This window comes from Drosophila obscura, unplaced genomic scaffold (assembly GCF_018151105.1).
Source record: "Drosophila obscura isolate BZ-5 IFL unplaced genomic scaffold, ASM1815110v1 contig_181, whole genome shotgun sequence".
Classification (NCBI taxonomy): domain Eukaryota; kingdom Metazoa; phylum Arthropoda; class Insecta; order Diptera; family Drosophilidae; genus Drosophila; species Drosophila obscura.
The window spans coordinates 1,092,702-1,112,843 of NW_024542769.1; the positions used below are offsets into that span (position 1 = coordinate 1,092,702).

Here is a 20,142-nt window from a genome sequence, read left to right on the forward strand (position 1 = left end):
CGTAAGCGTGCTAACTCGGTTCGTTTTTGTCGAGCAGCTGTTGCGTCAGCTGCTTTGTTCAACATTCTTTCGGCCGCAATTAATTAAATTTATTGAAAGAAAAGGATACTTTAAACATGTTGCACGGCATGTCGCGTCGTATGTTGTCGCTGCTGGGGCGACAAGGGCGCCGCCTGGCTGCCACTCTGCCCACAAATGAGCCGCAGCCCAACGAGGAAGTCAGCCACACGGTCAGGAGGATTCGCGAGGAACTGGCCTCCGACAAGCAGAGACTGAAGTGGCGCACACCGATCGGAGACAGGCCCGAGGACTGGAACAGCAAGCTCAAGCTGTTCTCCAACTCTGAGCAGACGTCGGATTTTATAGTAATGATGCAGCGGCCCATCGATCTGTCGCCCAGGAACATGAAGCAGTGGTGGGAGAATCGTCAGGAGAAGATCGAGCGGCACATGCAACAGTTTATACCGGAGCGGCACAAGATCCTGGGCGCCGAGCTGGCTGCCGCCCATTTCATACTCTATCGCGGTGGGGCCGCCAAGTTCATTAATGATCCCCGCTGGCATCGGGCCACCGAAGACGGGGAATTCAGTTTGCCCAATAGATTCGATCCCAGCTACAACGTGGAGGCGCTGCGCTGCGACAACATGGTGCTCTACTACGAGGGATTGGAGAACTTGCGCTGCCTGGGCCAGCTCAAGTTTCTATCCTTTCACAATGTGAAAACTTTCGATGACTGGTGCCTGGACCGGGTTTCGGGCGGCGAGTATCCGCGTCTGGAAGTTCTCGACCTATCTGGCACTGCAGTAACCACAAATGGGCTCTCCTGTCTGTACCGTCTGCCGCAGCTGAAGCTTCTAATCTTAGATGATCCCAAGCAAACGCTGGAAATGGAATTGGCGACGGCCATGCTGGAGGTGGCTCTGTCCCCTCTGAAAGTAGTTGGAGCAGATGCTATACACAGCCATAGTTAAACTTGTTATTATATAATTAAATGATATACAAAGAAACAATGAGGAGTGTTTATCAACTTTGTGCTGGTTTTGCTTTCAAATATTCCGCTTTAATGGCATCGCGTTCTTCCAGTGGCGGCAAATAGGGAGCTATTCCTTTGCCGCGGCGGTCTACACGTACCTTGTTCTAAAAGAAAATGGCATTCAAGTGAACATTAATCATTGTTTAATTGATAAACGTACCCAAAACTCTTTGCAATTGTTATAATTTGCAAAATAAACCTCGCACTTGTCGCGGTCAAAGTTGTTTTTGTTGAGGCACTTGAACGACAATTCCTGCTCCTGTAAATGGGGTTAATACACATCTTGTATGTTGTCTATTATTAACATACCTTTAAGCAGGGATTATCGCGCTCCGCATTCAGGTTGGGCGGCATTTGTATTTATAGGAAATTATTTAAATAAATTACATAAATTTCGTTTGTTTTCGTCTGTCGCTCGGAACTGCCAACTTGCTGAACAAAACGGGCCCACTTCCGAGCTGTGCAGGAACAGCTGTTCGGCAGGTGCTGAATGAAAATGAATACATTCAACTTTGAAATCAAATTAAAACGCGAAAACAAAGTCTATTATGAAAATGTAAGTGAAATAAGTACCCCTGGTGCATAGCTCTCTAATCCTGCATCTTTCCCACAGGACATGCTGCTGGGCTGCGTGCAGTTCCAGTGCGGCGCCGAGACAAAACATGAAGGAATTATTTTGTATCTTGAGGGAGTCGTTAACTTGCAACTCAGTAGCAAGACCGTGGGCCTATTCGATGCCTTCTACAACTCGGTGAAGCCCATAAACCTGCTGCAGAACAATCTCGAGCTATCAGCCCCCGGGAAGCTGAGCGCCGGTCGCTCCGAGTTCCATTTCGAGTTGCCTCTGGTCTGCCGCAAGGAACCACGTATTCTGTACGAGACATATCACGGAGTCTTCATCAACGTCAATTATCAACTGCAGTGCACCGTCAAGCGAAATTTTCTGGGCAAATCCATGACGAAGATCCAACAGTTCTGTGTGCAATACAAGCCAACGGGCCTGGGCGAAGATTCCCTGCGGTCGGTGCCCTTTAGCCTGAGTCCCGACTCGCTGCAGAAGAATGCCACGGCCAAGGAGCGTTTGTCCATGCCTCGGTTTCTCATCACGGGCCGCCTGGATCGCAGTGAATCGTGTGTAACGATGCCCATAACCGGCAGCATTATGGTGCAGCATACGGAGGCGGCCATCAAATCGATTGACATGCAACTGGTGCGTGTGGAGACTTGTGGCTGTGACGAGGGTTACTCCAAAGATGCCACCGAGATCCAGACCATACAAATCGCTGATGGCAACGTTCTGCCCAAGCTGGAGCTTCCCATTTATATGGTACTTCCGCGACTGTTCACTTGCCCCACGCTACTCACAAAAAACTTTAAAATTGGTATGAAACGCTGTTCCTATATATTCGGAATTCTCATTTTAATTGATTTGATCTCTTCCAGAGTTTGAATTGAATCTGGTGGTTGTGTTTAAGGAGGATTATACAGTGAGTGAAAACTTTAAAATAGTTTTCAAACGCTCTGCAGGCCCATTGCCCAGCAAAATGACTACCGCAGGACGTTAAGCGAATGCCCTCAATCGAATATGGCAGCTATTTATCTATATTTAATGCAAAAACTTAGTTTAGTGGCAGCTTACAATAATCAAAATATATTTACAACAAACTATACACATATGTCATATGGAATTTGAATTGGCCGCCAAAGTCATCAGCTGTTGTGCTCATTGTGGGCTTGGCCAATTTTTTGACTCGTGGCCGCATTATTTTCTCGAAGTTTTATGTACCGTGAAGCGTTTGATAAGTGTCGTAAAATGAAAGTGTTTTAGCAAATTGATGCAGTGGAAAAACCGTGCGTGGCCTTGTGAATTATAGTTTCGGAGCGGTCAAACGGTTCATTTGGTTGTGAATACGCACGCTTCCATGTGCGATTGTATATTTGGTTGTTTTTGTTATTTAATGAGCCCGCAAAAAAGCCGAGTAAGCTGAGTAAAAATTCAAAGAGAAATATTATATAAGGTCCCATATGACAGGCATCTATAAAATTCTTTGTGAACTTCTCCACAAACATATTGATTACTTTACTTTTGATTGTCTTTCAATTGCTGCAATTCAATGATTATGATGGCTGCGGGAGTAATGAAAATTGATTTGCTCTTTGTAAGTTGGGATGCTCTCCGTTATTATCTTTTAATTTGGCCCCACACAGCTGCCAAAACAAAGACTCTCTTTCGCTCGCTCTCTCTTGTTCGATCTTCATCAGCACAAACACACACACACACACGCATTGTACTAGCCTCGGGTGCTTCTCCCACGATTTGGAGTTTACCGTTAGCCAGCTGAATTTACTGTATTATTCTTAGCATACTCTTCTGCTCTGCCCTCTGACGACTCTTTCTCTGTCCCGCCTTCTCTCGCTCCCACTCAGAGTTTCCGTGTGTGACCGGTAAGTGCATATCAATTTCCTGTTCTCCACTCTCTTGCACTGCAAGGGGAAATTTTTTTTAAATCTTTAATAAGCTGATACTGGCTGCTGCTGCTGCTGTCAGACACTACACCCACACACTCGCGCATGCAGTGCTTTTTATGTGTGTGCTGTGTATGTATGTTTCTATATAAATTACTTAGCATAAAATTTCTTGGCTCCCAATCCACTTCTGCCTCTCTGTCTTTCTCTCACTACTCACTGCGCCATCTTTCTTTCGGTGTGTCTGTCTCTCCGGTCCTGTCCTGTCCTGTCTCTGATGTTCTTGTTTGTGTGGAGTGTGCGGATTGTTGGTGGATGGGGAGTGACATTTCGGCCATCTCCTTTACATTCGATATACAAATATATGCATACATACATGCATACATACAACGTGTGTGCAAGTGTATGTACACATATCCTTTACAAAAAGGATGGGCGAAAGTTCTCGCGGAGGCAAGTTTCAAGTTCACTAAATTATGTACATACATACGTACTTGAACGCGCGCTCGTGTGTGTGTGTGTATTTACTCGACTCGACTTGACTCGACTCCTCTTTGGCGTCGGCCTCAAACTTTTTACCATAAAGAAAGTCACACAAGCACACACACGCACAGACACATGCCCATTCACTTGAATGTATTTATTTAAGTCAAATAAAAAGAATAAGAACGAGATGGCACGATATGGGGCCTGTTGAATCCGTCGTACACTTTGGATATACATACATATGTACATATGTATGTATGTAGGAGAGGGGATACCTATACATCCCTAAGCTGCAGTAAAAATACTCAAAGAGGCATAGCTAAGATATTTTAAAGTCACGGATTGGCTGGGGTCACAATTTAAATTTGATACTCTGCAAATCATCTGTGAAAATACATTTCAATTACAAAAATAAGAAATAATTCCAATGAATTCTCATCCATTATTCACTCCACCTGTCTCTCTCCATCTTAAATTCCCTTCAATTTCTTTCAGTGCCCCCAAGAAAGCTGTTGCTCTCTCTCTGCCTTTATCCTTGTGTGCCTGTGTGTGTGTGTGTGTGTGTGTGTGTGTGTGTGGTAACTGAAATTGAGTTTAGGAGGCTAAGTCCACCTCATCGTCAACCCAGCCACCCACTCAGGCCACAGCCCACAGACAGCTGCCTTCAATTTGGTGCTGTGCTGCTGCTGTCGGTGCTGCGGTGTTGCTGTCGCCAAATGTAGCACTAACAAAAGTTTTCCACAGCCTTGTACTCCACAGTACATGCTCGTATATACTATATACTTTTTTTTTTGTCTTTTTCCCCACTGCTCTAGCCCCTGTTCAAAGCGAAACATTTTACATTTTGCCTTCTCGAAATAAGGAAAATGAATAGAGGGCGTCGTATTGGCTACAACTTTTCTGTAAGTAAATCCACTTTTCTGCACGCAAAAACTGTGCACACCAACTGTTGCCAAAAAACTTCTGTGTGTGACTTGTACGCATTTTCGATTGCGATTACTTGCCTATCCTATTGTTATGGCCAACAAGGACACTGGCATTGGCACTGGCACTGGCACTGGCAATAGCAGAGTGTCAATGCCAGAAGCTGTTGTTGTTTTTGGATGTTTAGGGAATGGGTGGGGCAATACTGCTGGGTGTCGTCGTCACGTCATGTAATTGATTTAAAATTAGCACATCGCTTTGAAAATTTAAACTGTTTACAAGTGCCTTGGGACACAGCTGCTGCTGCTGCTGCTGCTTCTGCTGCTGCTCCCAAAAATGTTCATCTATCTGGCACTCGTATCGTGTTTGTTTCAGCGGGTGTTTGCGTTTGCGTTTGCTCTTCTGCGAGTGTGTGTTTATGCATGTTTAATGAACATGAATCCACCAGGCACCAGGCACCAGGCACCAGTCACCAGGCATACCAGCCACCAGGCCAGAGGACTGTAATCGCATTTCAATATGCTGCAGCAGTACCAGCACCACTGAAAAAAAAAGTGGGGAGAAAGAAGAGAGAAAAAAAGGAACTCAAAGCCCAGACCCCAGACCATGGGTCCCCGTTGCGTTTGTCTTTCGTTTCGTTCCTCCGCGTTGCAAGCGGCAATTTAGTTTGTACGGGCAAACTTTTCATACCCGCTCTGACCCGTAAACGAGGTCAGCGCAAAAAACATTTTGAAAAATTCATATGCAAACGTATTTTCAGTTGCCACTCGCATCGCATCGCACCATACCTGCACCTGCACCTGCACATGCACATGCACCTGCACAGGTGGCAATGGCAGCCACCACGGCACCATGCAGCAGGAGAATCAGTAGCAGTAACAACAGCAGCTCCAGTAGGGAAATTCCCTGGCCTCTGGTCGCTTCCTCTCTGTACTCTCGGTTGAAGAGTTTTTGCCATAGAAGAAACAAACTTTTTAATGGCCACACACATTTTAATAGGTGTTCCACTCTGTGTGCTCTCCCATTTGGGGCTCAAAGTCTTTGCCAGTTGGGTGTAAAGTGAAACGCTTCTACTTTTTATTAGTTGGTCAACATAAAATATAATGAAAAAACAGTTGCAGTTGCATTGTAAATTAAATGAAAATCAACATAAATTTCAAAGTGAATTTATAGTAGTAAATCTTTCTCTACTTTATTAACTGTACCTCTGTCCATTCTATTAAATGATTCATTGTTTCCATTTTCACCCACCCCAGTGCTACCCAAAGTTCAAGGATATCTTTCTCTCTCTCTCTCGCTGTCTCTCCCCACTGCTTTTTGCATAATAAATATTGAAAGGAAATTGAATACCACTGCAAAACGTGGCGCAAAAATCATCATCAGCTTGAGCACTTGATTGATTTGGTATAGAATTACTTTCAATTTTTTTTTGTATAATTAATTGCTTCTGCAAAAGTGTTCTGCAAACATGCTGTTAGTCACTCACAGCCTCTCATTTTAATGCTTTAGTGGTTTTTTCTGCACATGTGATACGTAACAGTGGGGCACAGAATGTGCTGCTGCCGCATGTGCTGCAGTGGGTGTGTGTGTGATGGATGCAGGAGCAAAGATAATTAATTTTTCTTTTACGCTCTTATCTTCCCATTCACCACCTACTTAGCACCCCATGGGAACTGTGCTTTTACCAGTGTTGCCCATTCCACTTAATAATTTTCCGTTACTCTAGTGCTGCCCCTCATCTCCAATTTCCTTTTCACTTTGTAATTATGCGACTGTCAGTGCTGCCCATCGTGCAACCATCACACAAGCACACAAATTTGTAATCGGAGTGTAATCAACTCATGGCTCGGCTCCTTCTTGCATTTGCCTCGTTTTAATCCTGCTTCTGGCTCCTAATTGCCTGGGCCCCCCAAAAACCGAAAGCGGAAACTCTTCAGTTTAACACAAAGTGAAACATTTTCCGCTTTTCTTGTTCCGGTCTCTGCTTTTTTCGGGGATAAGCATTGACCGAACCGAACCCGGTCAGGGCAGGGCGTTGGTAATTGTTACATGGGGGTAAACCTGCAGGCGGCTCTATGAGTAATTAGGGTCGGCAGGATTAGTACAGTCGCCTCCGCTTCGATAAATTTGTTGTGCCAGGGGGGGGGCCAAACCCTGGAGCCTGGGGCTCGCTCAAGGTGTTCTTCCTTTGGGCACTGGAAACTGGGATTGGGATTGGGTTTGGTTTTGGAATAAGGATAAAGGTAAGGCTAAGGGTTAGGGGACCTACTCCCCCACATTATGCCATCTCGCGTCCGCTGACGCTGATGTATGTACGTGTTTCGGCTTTGCTTCCGTGATAATTTTCCAAACTTTTTGCACCAATTATGTGCACGGCAGCGCGATATTCTCTCGCTCCTGGCCATCCGCTCTCTGTCTTTGGCGTTTGTGTGTGTGCCTGGGTGTGTGTGGGAGTGTTGGCCTTTTTGTGCCGTGTAGTTTATGCTCATTACGTGAGTGCTGAACGCAGCCAGAACAGAACAGAACAGAAGCCTCACAATTTGTTCTTGTACAAGAAATTGCCGCTGCCGCCGGCTGTACACGACGATATATACCTACTATATATACAGAGAAATCCGCCTACATACACGAGCAGTATATACATATATCTTGTGTAACTGTACGTGTATATCTATATATAGATTTCTTGCCTGGATGCAAAATTCTCGAATTTAATTTTCAGGTAAACTCCAGGGCTCCTGCTTTTCTCTCTGTCCCTTTTGGGGTGGGGCGTTATTTAGTTTTAGTTATTTTGTAAGCAATTTAAAGTTTCACAGCCTATTACTTTAAGTGAAGCCATTTAAATGGCCCAGTCAAAACGCTGCAGCAACAATCAAAACAAAATTTGTGTGTCTACTTTTAATTTAAATTTTCGGTCGCATAAATTCCCCACTTGGCAGCCTTTTCAAAACTCATAAATCAAGGATTAAATCGACTTAGGAACATAAGTCTGGCAAAAACAATTCCAGATTGCCAGACCAAGCGTAAAACTGCCCACGTAATGGTTGCTGCTGGTACACTCGCATGGCAGTGGCCAAGTAGGTGAGTGGCAATGCTTTTGGTTTTCCCCATTCAATAACTGAATGTTTAAAGGAGCATTAAGTTTCTTGGCGATCTCTCGCTGCCCATTCCCATTCCCAAAACTATACCAAGAAAATATTAGGACAAACACAGAACGAACGAAAGAATTGGAGGCTTATCGTCGACGGGGGGCGGGGGACGGCAAAAGTACATAAACTCTCAGTTGGCGCAAAAGTTTCCATTGCATTTTCATTGGAAATGCAAACTGAAGTGTGGGCTAAATGTCTTGTCGTGCTCCTGCTGCTACTTCTGGTATGGCTGTGCCTGGCGCCTGTGCCGGGGATACATTTTGTTTGTTTACTTTGAAATTGTAAATGGATTAGCCGCACTCCGAGCGAGCAAGGAGAGAGAGAGAGAGGTAGAGAGAGGTAGAGAGAGAGAAAGCCAAGCGCGCGCCAAGCCTGACAAATTGAATTTGTTAGACTCGAGAGAAGTTTTCGGGATCCAAACTTTTGCTTGCATGGTTGGGCCATTGGACGTGGTTTCAGGGAAAGGATGGGATGAATGGCACACAACGCAGCACAGAACAGCACACTACAGCACACACATAAACCTCGAAACAAAACTTTTCCCTGACGGATCTCGGATAGTTAGAAAACAGACAGAGCGACAGAGAGCGTTGAGTGTTGGCAAAATAAATTGCCCTCCAGAAGGTGATGGTCCAGAAGCACAAAAGGGTTTAAACTCCTCCCCACACCTCCACCACATCCATCACTATCCTCGGCTGTGTTGTTCCTTGCGAGAGCTCTAGTCATCAATAAGGTAATGCTTTAAACAAAAATCAAACAGACAAATCGATAGATTACCCCGGGAACTTGACAATAATTGAGAGTTTATAAATGACGTGGAGGAATTCCTATGCTTGTTTTGGGTTTCAGGCAGATATTTGTTTGATTTTGAACAGCAGATTGATGGTTGCTCCAAGCCAAGGTGTGTAAATTAATCAACACTCTGTAGGCATCCTCAACAGCAGCTACTTCATTGATACGCCCTTCAGTTGCAGCCAAATTGAGGAATTTTCTCTGTGCAAATAATAAGAGGGTAAATGTCCGTAAAATATCAAGTTCTGCATCAACTTTAAGCCAATTCAAGTGCTGGCCAGGGCCAGGGCCAGGGAAACTGGAATCGACATGGTCTCAGAAGAATGAAAAGCGGCTGCATGTGGTTCGGCTTGAATTTCAATCAAATGCACAAGTGCTGCCCATTCTTTGAATTTGTTTTCAGCCTCGAGTGCTGCCCACTGACAAGCAGACTTGATTTTATGCCTGCACGCTTACCATTAAACCCATTCAAGTGTTGTCCAACGTCAGTTCTAAATCATAATCAAATACTCAAGTGCTGCCCCTTCTTTGCTTTAGTTTTAGATATTAAGTGCTGCCCATTGCAAGCATTGCCTACCTTTAAGCCCGTTCGAGTGCTGCCCAATGGCACTACTTACTCACACCCAAAGCCCCATAAGAACTCTTCTCTGCAATCGATTTGCTCGCCTATCTGTTGCATGAATGGACACGACGGACTGCCCAGAAGATTGGGGGGTGGGTCTGGGGATAAGGCTAATTGAATGTGCTCGATGCGATGCAAATCCCAAGTGAATGGGCGCTCATTGCGATATGTAATCCAACGAAATGATGATTACAACCATCCACGGGCCATTCATGGCAGAAATATCCTTTTGGGCCAGGCCAAGCTATGTTTGAGTCACGTTGCTTACCCTTTCATATTCCCCCGCGGTCTGCGTTCGTCCCGCTGTGTGCTTTGGGGCACTGTACGTCATTTACATTATTATGATGAGATGCAAATCTCGTTAAAGGACACTTCAGGAAGCCGCCCTGCCATCCGCTATTCGCCGTCTGCCCCGCTATATAGACTACACTTCAATATGTGTGCCATATGCGAGGGGCATATATATCTTGTCAGCCACACAATTCTCTCCCTCTTGCTGCTGTCTCTCCCCCATTGTGTGGCTGTGTGTGTATGGGTGTTATTCTTATGCAAATTACATTTCCTGTGTTTGAGCTACAGCTTGTCGCTACATGTGTATGCTTGGAGCACACCGTCCCCCTTCAGTTGTCCTGCAAACAGAGGAAGGGGGCGAATATTTCTGTCGTATGGCTAAAAAATATTCTACAATTCTTTTGTAAAAGTCAACAACAGACGAAACGCTCATAAATGTTTTCGCTTGTGCTTTCGTTTCGTCCCTTTCTGGCTTTCAATTTCCCCCCCCCACTCATTTGCATACTGTCGTATCTATTGTTAGCTGTCTCTCTCTCTACTCTCTGCTCTCTGTCTGGCTATCTCTGTCTCTGTCTGTGTCTGTGGCTCCTGTTATGACATATTTGTTGCTGCCATCCTGCTGACTCTTTGCTTAGTATCTTATTTGCATTTGTAAACTTTCGTGTGGTGGCATTTTGTTCATTTGTTCGTTTTTGTTTTTTCCAACAGATTTTGCATTTTATATCCCCTGCTTTCGTTACGTTTCCCTCGTACCTTCACGCAATCAGAGACTGCTGTGCGGCACACACACGTTTTATTTTTATTTGAAAGTCATTAGCTCTAAAGGGCACACTTTTCCCCATTGCCATTGCCATTTTCATTTTCATTTTCATTCTCTCTTTCCTTTCTATATTTTATTTCGCTTATGTGGCACAAATCAAATGCAGCATCAGCACATTATTCACTGAAATGTGTGGAGTGCAAACTGCTGGAGGTATAAGGACACTTTTAACGGGTTTGCTGATTGCAAAAGTTTCCTTTCAAACTGCTAAAAAAATCCCAATTAATTGGCATACGAGAATCTGTTAATTTGTCAATAATTAAATTAAGAAAGTCCATTGATATTTATGATATTTCACCCTGACTGGCTGACTCGCACGTTCCTTTTCATTTTCCCTCTCCCAGTGTGGCATAGCAGTAAAGCCTAGAATGTGCTCAATGGGAGCTTATCACCCCTGTAGTCCGCTGAAAAAACATTCAAACACAAGCCCAATTCCATTTAGAGAGTACCACATAGCCATAACTATCCTCAAATCCGATCAATACTCTCTACTCTCTCTCTCTATCTGACTCTTGTTCACCGTGGTACTTTTACTCCTACTCTTTTTTGTTGGTTCTGGTCCTGGGCATGGTTAATGGCTATCCAGGCAGCACGTCTGACAATTGGAAAATTGGAAGTTAAAACCATTAAATAAATGAGTGTCACACAAGCGAAAGAGACAGACAGCGATACAGAAGAGTAGATAGAGAGAGACAGAGAGATAGCAGAGAGAGAGAGAGAGAGGAATGGGGTAAAACACAATCACATTTCAGTTGCTGGTGATGCTCCAAAACGGAATGCTATTTCGGGTATTTTTATCTCTTTCGATTTGCCGAGTCACTCGGTAGCAGTCATCCCATCCAATATCCCCTCTGCCCCTCTCTAATATCGAGGGGTTAACCACTTTGATTTGCTCTCAATGGAAACGGGCAAAATATCCAGCAGATATACAAAGCGATATACAGACTGGCATACGGATAAACAGACACACTGACGAACAGACAGGAAGCCCTGTTTGAAAGTCAACAGTTTTAACCTAATCACAGTGGATTTTATTGCCGCCTCTCACACACACACACACACACACACACACACACACACAAACACACTCGATATGAAAAGGAAGGGAAGTTGGAACTGTTAGAGGAAGGGGTCCTTTGCCAGCCATTTGTGGGGGGACCGCATGGATATACGCTACCGAAAAAGGAATCATTAGGGGTCGGCCCTCTCCTGCCTGTTGGCTGCCTCCACTGCCATTGCTGCATAAGAATTTTCGGGTGCGTTAAGTGCCCCCCAGAAAAACCTTTTTTTGGGGGTTCTAGTTGGGTTACACTGGGAGAAAAAGGAAGCTGGGTTTAGCCATAATTAAAGGTAGATCTTAAAGTACATAGTTTTCTTTAAGGTGTTTTCCGCTATTGATACCGTTGTATATTCCTGATTCTTTCAGTTTTCTTTGATTATTTTGGTTGTTTCTATGGATATGTTTCAATGATTTGTTTTACTCTCTCCCAGTGTGGATAAGCAACACCTCTGTGCTGTTTTTTTTTCAGTGCATCAGAGGATTGAGTTTTGGGGATTGCGTTGCGTATTGGTCCAACCGAAATGGCGTCCTGTTTAGAACGGGAGATGGGGCACGGACGGGTGACGTGACGAAGTTGAGCTGAGCCCTAAATGTTATTTATCTCTAGATTAAATGGATTTGTGTGCAAAATTGTCTATTTAGCTTGGGGAAGCAGCATCAGCAGAAGGAGCAGTGGCAGTGGCAGTGGCAGTGGCAGCATCATCAGCAACAGGGAAAGCACTTCTAGCTAGCGCTCTGCAAAGTGGCAGCAACTTCATTGTTTGAACTTTTCACTGAATACGTGGGCGTTTGATTGAGTTTCAACAAGGGTCCCTTTTCCAGTATCTCTCATTGCCTCGGGTGGGTCCTCAAACGGATGCTACTGTTCCCTCCCCCCAGTGCCTCTAGAACTGGCACTGCCTCTCGTTTCAGTTTCTATTGTCAATTAGAGCTGACAAGTGGCTGTCTATGGGCGAAAGTGTTCATCTTTATTTCCTTTAACCGGTTTGGCTGTCATGCGGCCATCGGTTGACAACGTGTACGAGTGTACGACTGGTAGACATTCGATTTGGTTAACGGAATCCAGGCATCTGTTTGTGTGGTAGCCACTTGATGTAGGTCCCCGTTTTCCTCTTTTGGCTATTTCTATACATTTTTCTATTGAATGGGGGAAATATATTTTCTCTTTCATACTTTGAATGCATTGGCAGCACTCTGTCAGTTGTTGTGCCACACTGGGCCACACTTTGACAGCATAGAGCGGAAATAATTCCAGCAGAAAGTCGAAAAATTTACAACACTTTGACAATTTGTTGACATTTTGGAAAGTACTCTAGAACTCTGTCGTGAGCACACGACATGTGTGTGTATTTTTTCTGCTTGAGTTCATTCCTCTCTCTCTCTGTTGCTCGTTGAGTGCTGCTAGCGCGCTAAGAAACATGTCAACGGATTTCTTGGAAATCGTGTCGGAGAGAGAGAACACAAAGAGGTCATAAATGCCATAAATATTTTAACACTTTTAACCATCTTCCGGCATAAGCACACACACGTCTTCTGGCAAGAGTTCTTATGCCACTGCTGTGTGGTTTTTATTTAAAACTGATTAGCATTAATCAACTGAATTATGATTGACACACTTCCGAATATCAGTCGCTTTTATTAATTGTTCTATGCTGAGGGAAAATGATTTAAAGTGCAACACTATTCACTATATGATTTATTGGAAGGAAGTGCGATAGAGAATTGGAGAGGGACACACGCAACAATAAAACTTCTTTGCGATAAATATTTGCGTACTTGAACCAAATTTCAATATATCTGTAGATGATTTATGGCTTTTTCTGCACCGATTTGCACTGCTGAACACTGCATTATGATGGGCAGCATTGCGCCACTATATTACGATGTGCAGCACTGCACAGCAGCACGTCTGCACTCTCCTCCACTGCACTCCATTGACCAAAACAATTGCCTGGCTCTCACAATGAAAGAAGCCGTTAGAAGCTGTGCTTGCGCGGCTCTCGGCCAGATGCAGTCGACCAGACCGAACAGACACAATGGCCCCCAAATAAAAATATAAAATGAAGAACCCACCAGCCAACAGCCACAAGCCACCAGCCAACTAGAAGAAGAGAAAACCAATTCAAAATAATAGTCTAATAAACTTATTTAGCGTAGCGCACAGCTGATTAGCCTGCTGCCCGACTGCTCTCCCAACTGCCCTCCCCTGCTGGGTGTTTGTGTTTTTTTGGATGTGAGCGTTGTGCTCATCTTAAAGCCAATTTTCCCACTCCTTCGACCAGCATTTTATTTTATTATTGCGCTTCTGCAGCTGGACCAACAACAAAAACAACGCTACGCCGCGGTCGTTTGCTTAATGCGCCGCGTGCGCTGCTCTGTTCTGATCTGCTGGAGCCATGGCAATGGCAATGGCAGTGGGCGATGGGCAATGGCGATGGCGATGGCCTTTTTGTGCTTATGGGTGAGAAATGCCTTCTTTATGTATTAATAGTACTTTTACTCCCTTTAGCACTCGAGAGCTTTGTTCTAGCGATGGCAACGTGATGGGGAAAACCAAAGAATGGTTCGATTATAACTTTTACTGCAGCTAAAATTTATTTAAGAGACTCTTCAAGTGTTTAATTGTTTAAGAAACATACAAAAATAGAAAAAATAGAAAGTAAACTGATGCCTATTTGATGCAAAATAATATTAATTAGAAATTTCGAATAGATTTTAAGTCTTCATTGCCTTGTAAGCATTTTAGACATTTAAAACTTCTATTTCTATTCTATTTATACACAGTTGAAGCCAATTTTGGCTATATTCAACAGTTAACAGCTGCTAAAGTGCTGCCCAGCGGATGCAAAGTACAATTTCACTCGTTGAAGTGCTGCCCGTTGACATGTTAACCTTTTTATGGCCATGAAATTCTATTGATTATGCAAATTTCGTATAAAATATTCTTCCCCTAACAGAACCAGAATTTCCCATCACTATTTAGCGTCCGATCAACATGCACCCCCAACATGCCACATGCCACATGCCAGTGCTAAGGCGTTGGTGCCATCACCGAAAAAAACCAGTGGCAGTGGCAGTCAGGGGGCAGTGGCACCAAAGCACCAGAGCACATTTATACGGGAATGGCTTTGGTGTTGTATCACGTAGTAAATAATTCCTTTGTGGCATTGTCTTGGTTGTTGGCTTTGCAGCTTTCAGCTTTCCAACAGTCTGTCCTGGTCCTGCTCCAGTCCTGTCCCCTTATCCACTCGAATGGCAATGGGGCGGGCCTAGAGGGTGTTTACGTGTGCCATTGTGACGGAGGTGGGTGGTGAAAATTGGTCTATGTGGGAGATGGCTTTGCTGGAGGGGTATGAGTCTTTTATTGTTACGTGGCAAATACAACATAAAACGAACGTGTAAATGTTATTTCTTGATTTATTTTAGCGGTGCATGCAGATGCTTACGCCGAACCGATTTTAAGGTATCCACCCTGCCCCTCTGTTTATCCTCTAGGGCTATAGCCATTTCCCTTCCCATTCCCATTCCCATTCACATATCCTATATCCAGTCGGAGGAGAAGAATCTTCAATTGGTTACGTATACGTACGAGTGCCACAATTCGGTGGATACTTTTTTTTTTCGCTCAACGCGAGAGAAGCGACAACAAATATAAAATATTCCGCTTACCTTGCACAAATATTTATACATTGTGTTGTGTGTACATAATATATAAAATTACTGCTGCATGTCTCTATATATATGTATGTATATGTACAATATTTGGCCATGTGTATGTGTCTTTTTGTTGGTTTATATCTCAACTGTCCCCTGTCGCCCCCTGGTGTCGTTCGTTCTGTGTGGCGGCGTCTGTGTGTATATTTGCGATGGCATGGCAAATTTTTTTATATCTGTGGCATTTATTTTTTTATGTTTCGTTTTGTGCACCCTACAAAATAGGCACATGCCTCACGGGTTGTATGGGCACTATCGATGGAACTGCTGAAAATATGAATTAAACATTTGAATAATTTGAAATAAATAATATACAAAAAGTGCTACCCATCGAAATGAATAGTATAAAAGTGCAACAAATAGGAAACAATAATCTTCTTTGGTTTTAAATGGAATATAAATGGTATTTAAAATTATATATATATGAGCTTGGGAACTTCTTACTCAATACAATTATCTACTAAATATGATATTCATTCCAAGTATGTTAAACGATATTTAAAATGCCTGAGACCTCTCTCTACTTTGGGTATCTACTATGCTTATCGTTAGTGTGTCTTTGGTAATCCGTATAAATCCATAAATTCATAAGTAGAATACTTTTTGCTACCTCCTATCCGCCTACCATCGTTGTGTGGAATATAATTAAATTATATCATTTCTCTTGCTTCCTTCTAAGTGTTTCCCTTACAATCTAGCATAATCACTTCAGATTGTTTTCTGTTTGTTTGTTTGTTAGTTCCATGATTGCTTTCTGGTTGCACCTTGGAAACTTGTGGATACCAATTACAGGGTAACCATGGCTGACAGCCTCTCTCCCATTGTCGCTTATTCTGTGTGCTCCAATCTCCTCCATCCTGTGTGTTTGTTGAGTATTTTGTAATTTTTTGTGCCATGTTTTTGTTCTTTCCCCTCCCACCTTCCACCTGCCATCCGAATGGCTTACACTCTTCCTCTGTGGCAAAGCAAACACTTTTCTTTTGGGTGCAAGCGACTTTACATAGCAGGCTGCTTTCTGCTGCTGCTGACGCCCAGACCAGACCAGAGTCTAGGCCCAGAAGGCCCCCATGGCTTATATTTACCTCTCGGCTTAAGCCAAGGCGGCGAGACGTTTGTCTCTTGGCTGTCGGGCTGCACCCTCTCTCTGCCCCTCTTTGTCGGTTTTGTTTGGTTTGGGATTGGGTTGGAATATTGTTGGGTTTCTCTTTTTATTGTTGCTGCTGCTGCTTCTGGTTGCTGGCTGCTGGTTTTTGGTTCCGTGTTTCGCCTGTTGACGCAAATTGCCAAAATTGCCTGCGGTTGTGTTTACATGGCGAATGTAACAGACAAGTGACAGCCGCACGCACCGAAATTCAAATAAAAGCCAATGCCAATGCCGTGTCTACAAGTCCTGCGGGTTGGTTGGCAGTGCGGGCGGGTGGACGGGCGGCTGATGGCATGGAATATGCAGGACGAGTCAGCAATCGTGCGGTACATTATTTAATTTTGACATGTGCTTGGGGTTTTGTCATCCGTATGTACGCTTTTACCGCACACACAGCCCACAATCCGTGTATCTACATATATATCTTTATCATATACATATATGTATGTACATTGTATGTATATGTGTAAAGCAATTGGCAATTCAAATTTCAGCTAATGTGCTTTTGATATATGGATTGAGGTCTCCCTCTTGTTGCCACATTTTGTACATAAGCTCTGTTCATTTATTGATGCATATATTGATATACATATATACATTGATTCATGATAGCTCAGAGTCATTTGTGGATATCAATACGATACGCAGCCGAGTGTGGGGCGTCTTTGATGTCTTTTTATTGATTGCCTTATTCGATAAATCATTATTCTGCATTTATGTCATGTGACAATTGGCGTAGCTTCTTCTATTAGATGGCCTCCACTCGACTCGACCCCTGATCTCTGCTGGATTGATGGCATTTACATTAAAATATATTTCGATATATGCATGACCAAAATCAAGTGGCTTCCGCTTCCTGGCTGGAATGTTTAATGGAGCTTTTGATGTCAGAATGTTGCATAATACCGTCAAGTGTTACCCATAGAATAGAATATGATGTGGAAGTGCTGCCCATAGCACAGAACAGAGATTAAAGTGCTGCCTACTTGACTGGATATTTAAGTGATGCCCGTATTCCATTTTACTCCATTCAGCACAATTCTTTTAATGGAGTAACTTATTAAAAGTTCTTCCAAGGTGCAACCAGAAAGCAATCATGAAACTAACAAACAAACAAACAGAAAACAATCTGAAGTGATTATGCTAGATTGTAAGGAAAACACTTAGAAGCAAGAGAAATGATATAATTTCTGATTTTGCATTCTTATTGTTGGTTTGCCTTTTACAGCTGTATAATTATTTATTCTTTTAAAATTTCCTAGGTACACATTTCAAATAAAAAACTTTCAAGTGCTGCCAATCGGTAGTTGCATCAGGGTAGAGTTTCTTTCTTTTGTTGGGATATCCATTGTTGATGGCTGATAGTTTTTCTATCGCCCTTTGGACCTTAAAGAGATTCTTTTAGTTCCGTTTTAACTTTCTGTGCTGTCCTCCTATTTATTGTCAGCATTTGCCAATCTCTTTTCCAGTCCTTCACCTGCCTCTGTCTCTGCCTCTCCCTCTGTATTTTCCATTCTGTTTTGGGCTTTTTGTGCAATGTTTGCAATAGCCATTCACTTTTTGAAAGATGGATTTGATTGCTTGGATGCCATTTCAGTTCTCCCTCACTATTTCTACTCTCCACTCGATTCAGTTCTGGTCTGCACTTCTACGAGTATATACTCTGTTATGTGCTCTCCCTACCGCCTGCCATACCCGATGATTGCTGTGTTGAATGGTGGACTGTGCCTAAGATATAAATTTCAACAGTATACTTTTCGTTTTTGTTTCGCTTCACTTTATACTACTCCAATACTTCTTTTTGCTTCTGTTTTTCCCGTTTTTTTGTATACTCACTTTTACTACCAAAAGGAAATCTGTGTAGTGGGCGCTTGTCCTTGTCCTTATCGCAAGGCAAAGCTTTTTAGCAGCGAGTTTTTTCTCTCTCTCTCTCTCTCACTATTCGTTTGCGTTGTTTCTTGCTTTTTGCTTTGCCTCCCAATAAATCTACCATCGCATATCTTTCGGGCTCTCTCTCTCCCTCTCTGTCTCTCTTGCGTGTTTTTACAGCATCAACAACAAAATAACTCAAAGTGTCATCCAAAACTCTTGAAGTCTATTGTGTTATGCCTTTGTTGTAGATTTGTATTTTTTTTTTTTTTGTTATGCCTTCCTCATCCTGTGGCTCTTATCCTTATACAAAACGTTTGACGGTTGCAGTCGTTAGGAGGTTACACGTGTACCAGGAGGACAGATGGACGGGTGGACGGGTGGACGGGTGGACGAAGGGACGGATCTGGTTGTGTGGGTGTCATTATTTGCCTTTGCCTTTGCCTTTCAGAGTCGGTATCGAAGCGATTGGAATCCCACGACGCCCGCTCTTTGCTTCAAGTGGCATTTTTATTAGGTGTATGCCTCTGTAAATCACTATGCCACCCACTCAACTACATAAATATACTACGCCCCCCCCCTGCTACTACCACATACATATATATACGAGTATGTACCAATACCTTTTACATACTCGTATATACTACTTTATTCATGGTATTTTAGCATTTGATAACAATCTAAACAAAATGTATGACATTGTTCGGGGCTCCCATTTCGTTCGACAAAGCAGGAACTTGGGTGGGTGAGGGTGAGGGTGTAGTGGTGCCCAATTCCCATGCATATTCGTATTTTTCAGAGGCTCTTTCTTCATTCTCTGCCCCGCTCTCTCTCTCTCTCTCTCTCTTTCTGTGTGTCCCTACCTTTATGTATTTATTTATGCTACCCACTTCAATGTTTGGGTGCCTTGGCTGCTGCTGCTGCTGCCTGGCTGCTGGCTGCCTGGAACTTATTACATATTATAAATCATATCATGGCATGACATTATGCTTAGCATACAATTTGCCAAAAAGAACGAACGACCTTTTACCCATACTCCTGCATCCAGCTACCGCTCTGTCTCTCTCTCTCTTTTCTCCATTGTTTGCTTTTTTTGAAGGTCGTATTTAAAATTGTATACAAAACTTTTTGGGCAGAGATTTTTTGCTCGCAGAGAGTATTTTCATGGGTATTAGTTTTGTGTGTGTTGTGGCTCTGGTCGGGTGATGCCAATGCCTGATGCCAATCATATCGATGACAGAGCTTTTGGGTTGAGTCCGCATCACAATGTTGGGTTGGGATTTAGATGAGTGTTCTATGGGTATTAGATAGCTGGCTTTTGTATGGGTTTACACAAAAAGGTTGAAATGTGGAAACAACTTGCCTGATTCCACGGTGGTTCGAGCATTCCTGTTTCTGCGCCTAAAAATATGCAACGCAGCATTTATTGATGATACTTTAAGCAGCCATCAAGTTACATAAAACGGTTTTTGGAGTATATCGAGTTTATAGCGTGGAATTAATAGTGTTCGAAATAGCCAAAACAACAGGCACGCTTCATTTGATTTTTTTTTTTTTCTGGCTATAAAGTTGAACCGATTTCCAGGTATTTCTGCCATCTAATGTAGATATAAAAATTCTTTAGAATTCTGCATGCCACAAATCAAATGACAAAGAACTAAAGAAAAAATTCAAAACAATTTCCTTGATCGATTTCATCAAGGAACTGCAGCTCCATCGATAAATAGCCTTCTCAAAGTCTAATTATAAGTTGAGAAATTTAAAATTTAACA

At 43.2% G+C, this 20,142-nt stretch overlaps 4 protein-coding genes across 4 annotated transcripts in view; 3 read left to right on the plus strand and 1 right to left on the minus strand.

Annotated features, from left to right (window-relative positions):
- Positions 1-23: 23 nt before the first annotated feature.
- On the plus strand, positions 24-1,007 carry LOC111067912 (distal membrane-arm assembly complex protein 2). Its single transcript, XM_022357256.2, has one exon. The coding sequence runs from the start codon at positions 117-119 to the stop codon at positions 969-971; it is 855 nt and encodes a 284-aa protein (XP_022212948.2). The 5' UTR covers positions 24-116; the 3' UTR covers positions 972-1,007.
- LOC111067915 (coiled-coil-helix-coiled-coil-helix domain-containing protein 7) lies at positions 968-1,472 on the minus strand. The gene is made up of 3 exons (XM_022357261.2): positions 1,343-1,472; positions 1,194-1,292; positions 968-1,137 (listed from the first exon to the last, which is right to left on the minus strand). Exons 1-3 carry the CDS (start codon positions 1,385-1,387, stop codon positions 1,024-1,026), a joined length of 258 nt encoding a protein of 85 aa, XP_022212953.1. The 5' UTR covers positions 1,388-1,472; the 3' UTR covers positions 968-1,023.
- Positions 1,473-1,477: 5 nt separating this feature from the next.
- Positions 1,478-3,025, plus strand: LOC111067910 (vacuolar protein sorting-associated protein 26C). The gene is made up of 3 exons (XM_022357253.2): positions 1,478-1,589; positions 1,647-2,415; positions 2,477-3,025. The coding sequence occupies exons 1-3, from the start codon at positions 1,524-1,526 to the stop codon at positions 2,596-2,598; spliced, it is 957 nt and encodes a 318-aa protein (XP_022212945.1). The 5' UTR covers positions 1,478-1,523; the 3' UTR covers positions 2,599-3,025.
- Positions 3,026-7,971: 4,946 nt separating this feature from the next.
- Positions 7,972-20,142, plus strand: part of LOC111067911 — a 45,734-nt gene continuing 33,563 nt past the window's right edge. Inside the window, exon 1 of the mRNA XM_041592548.1 lies at positions 7,972-7,990. The gene's annotated coding sequence lies outside the window, so the exon portion shown is untranslated. The remainder of the gene's footprint in view (positions 7,991-20,142) is intronic.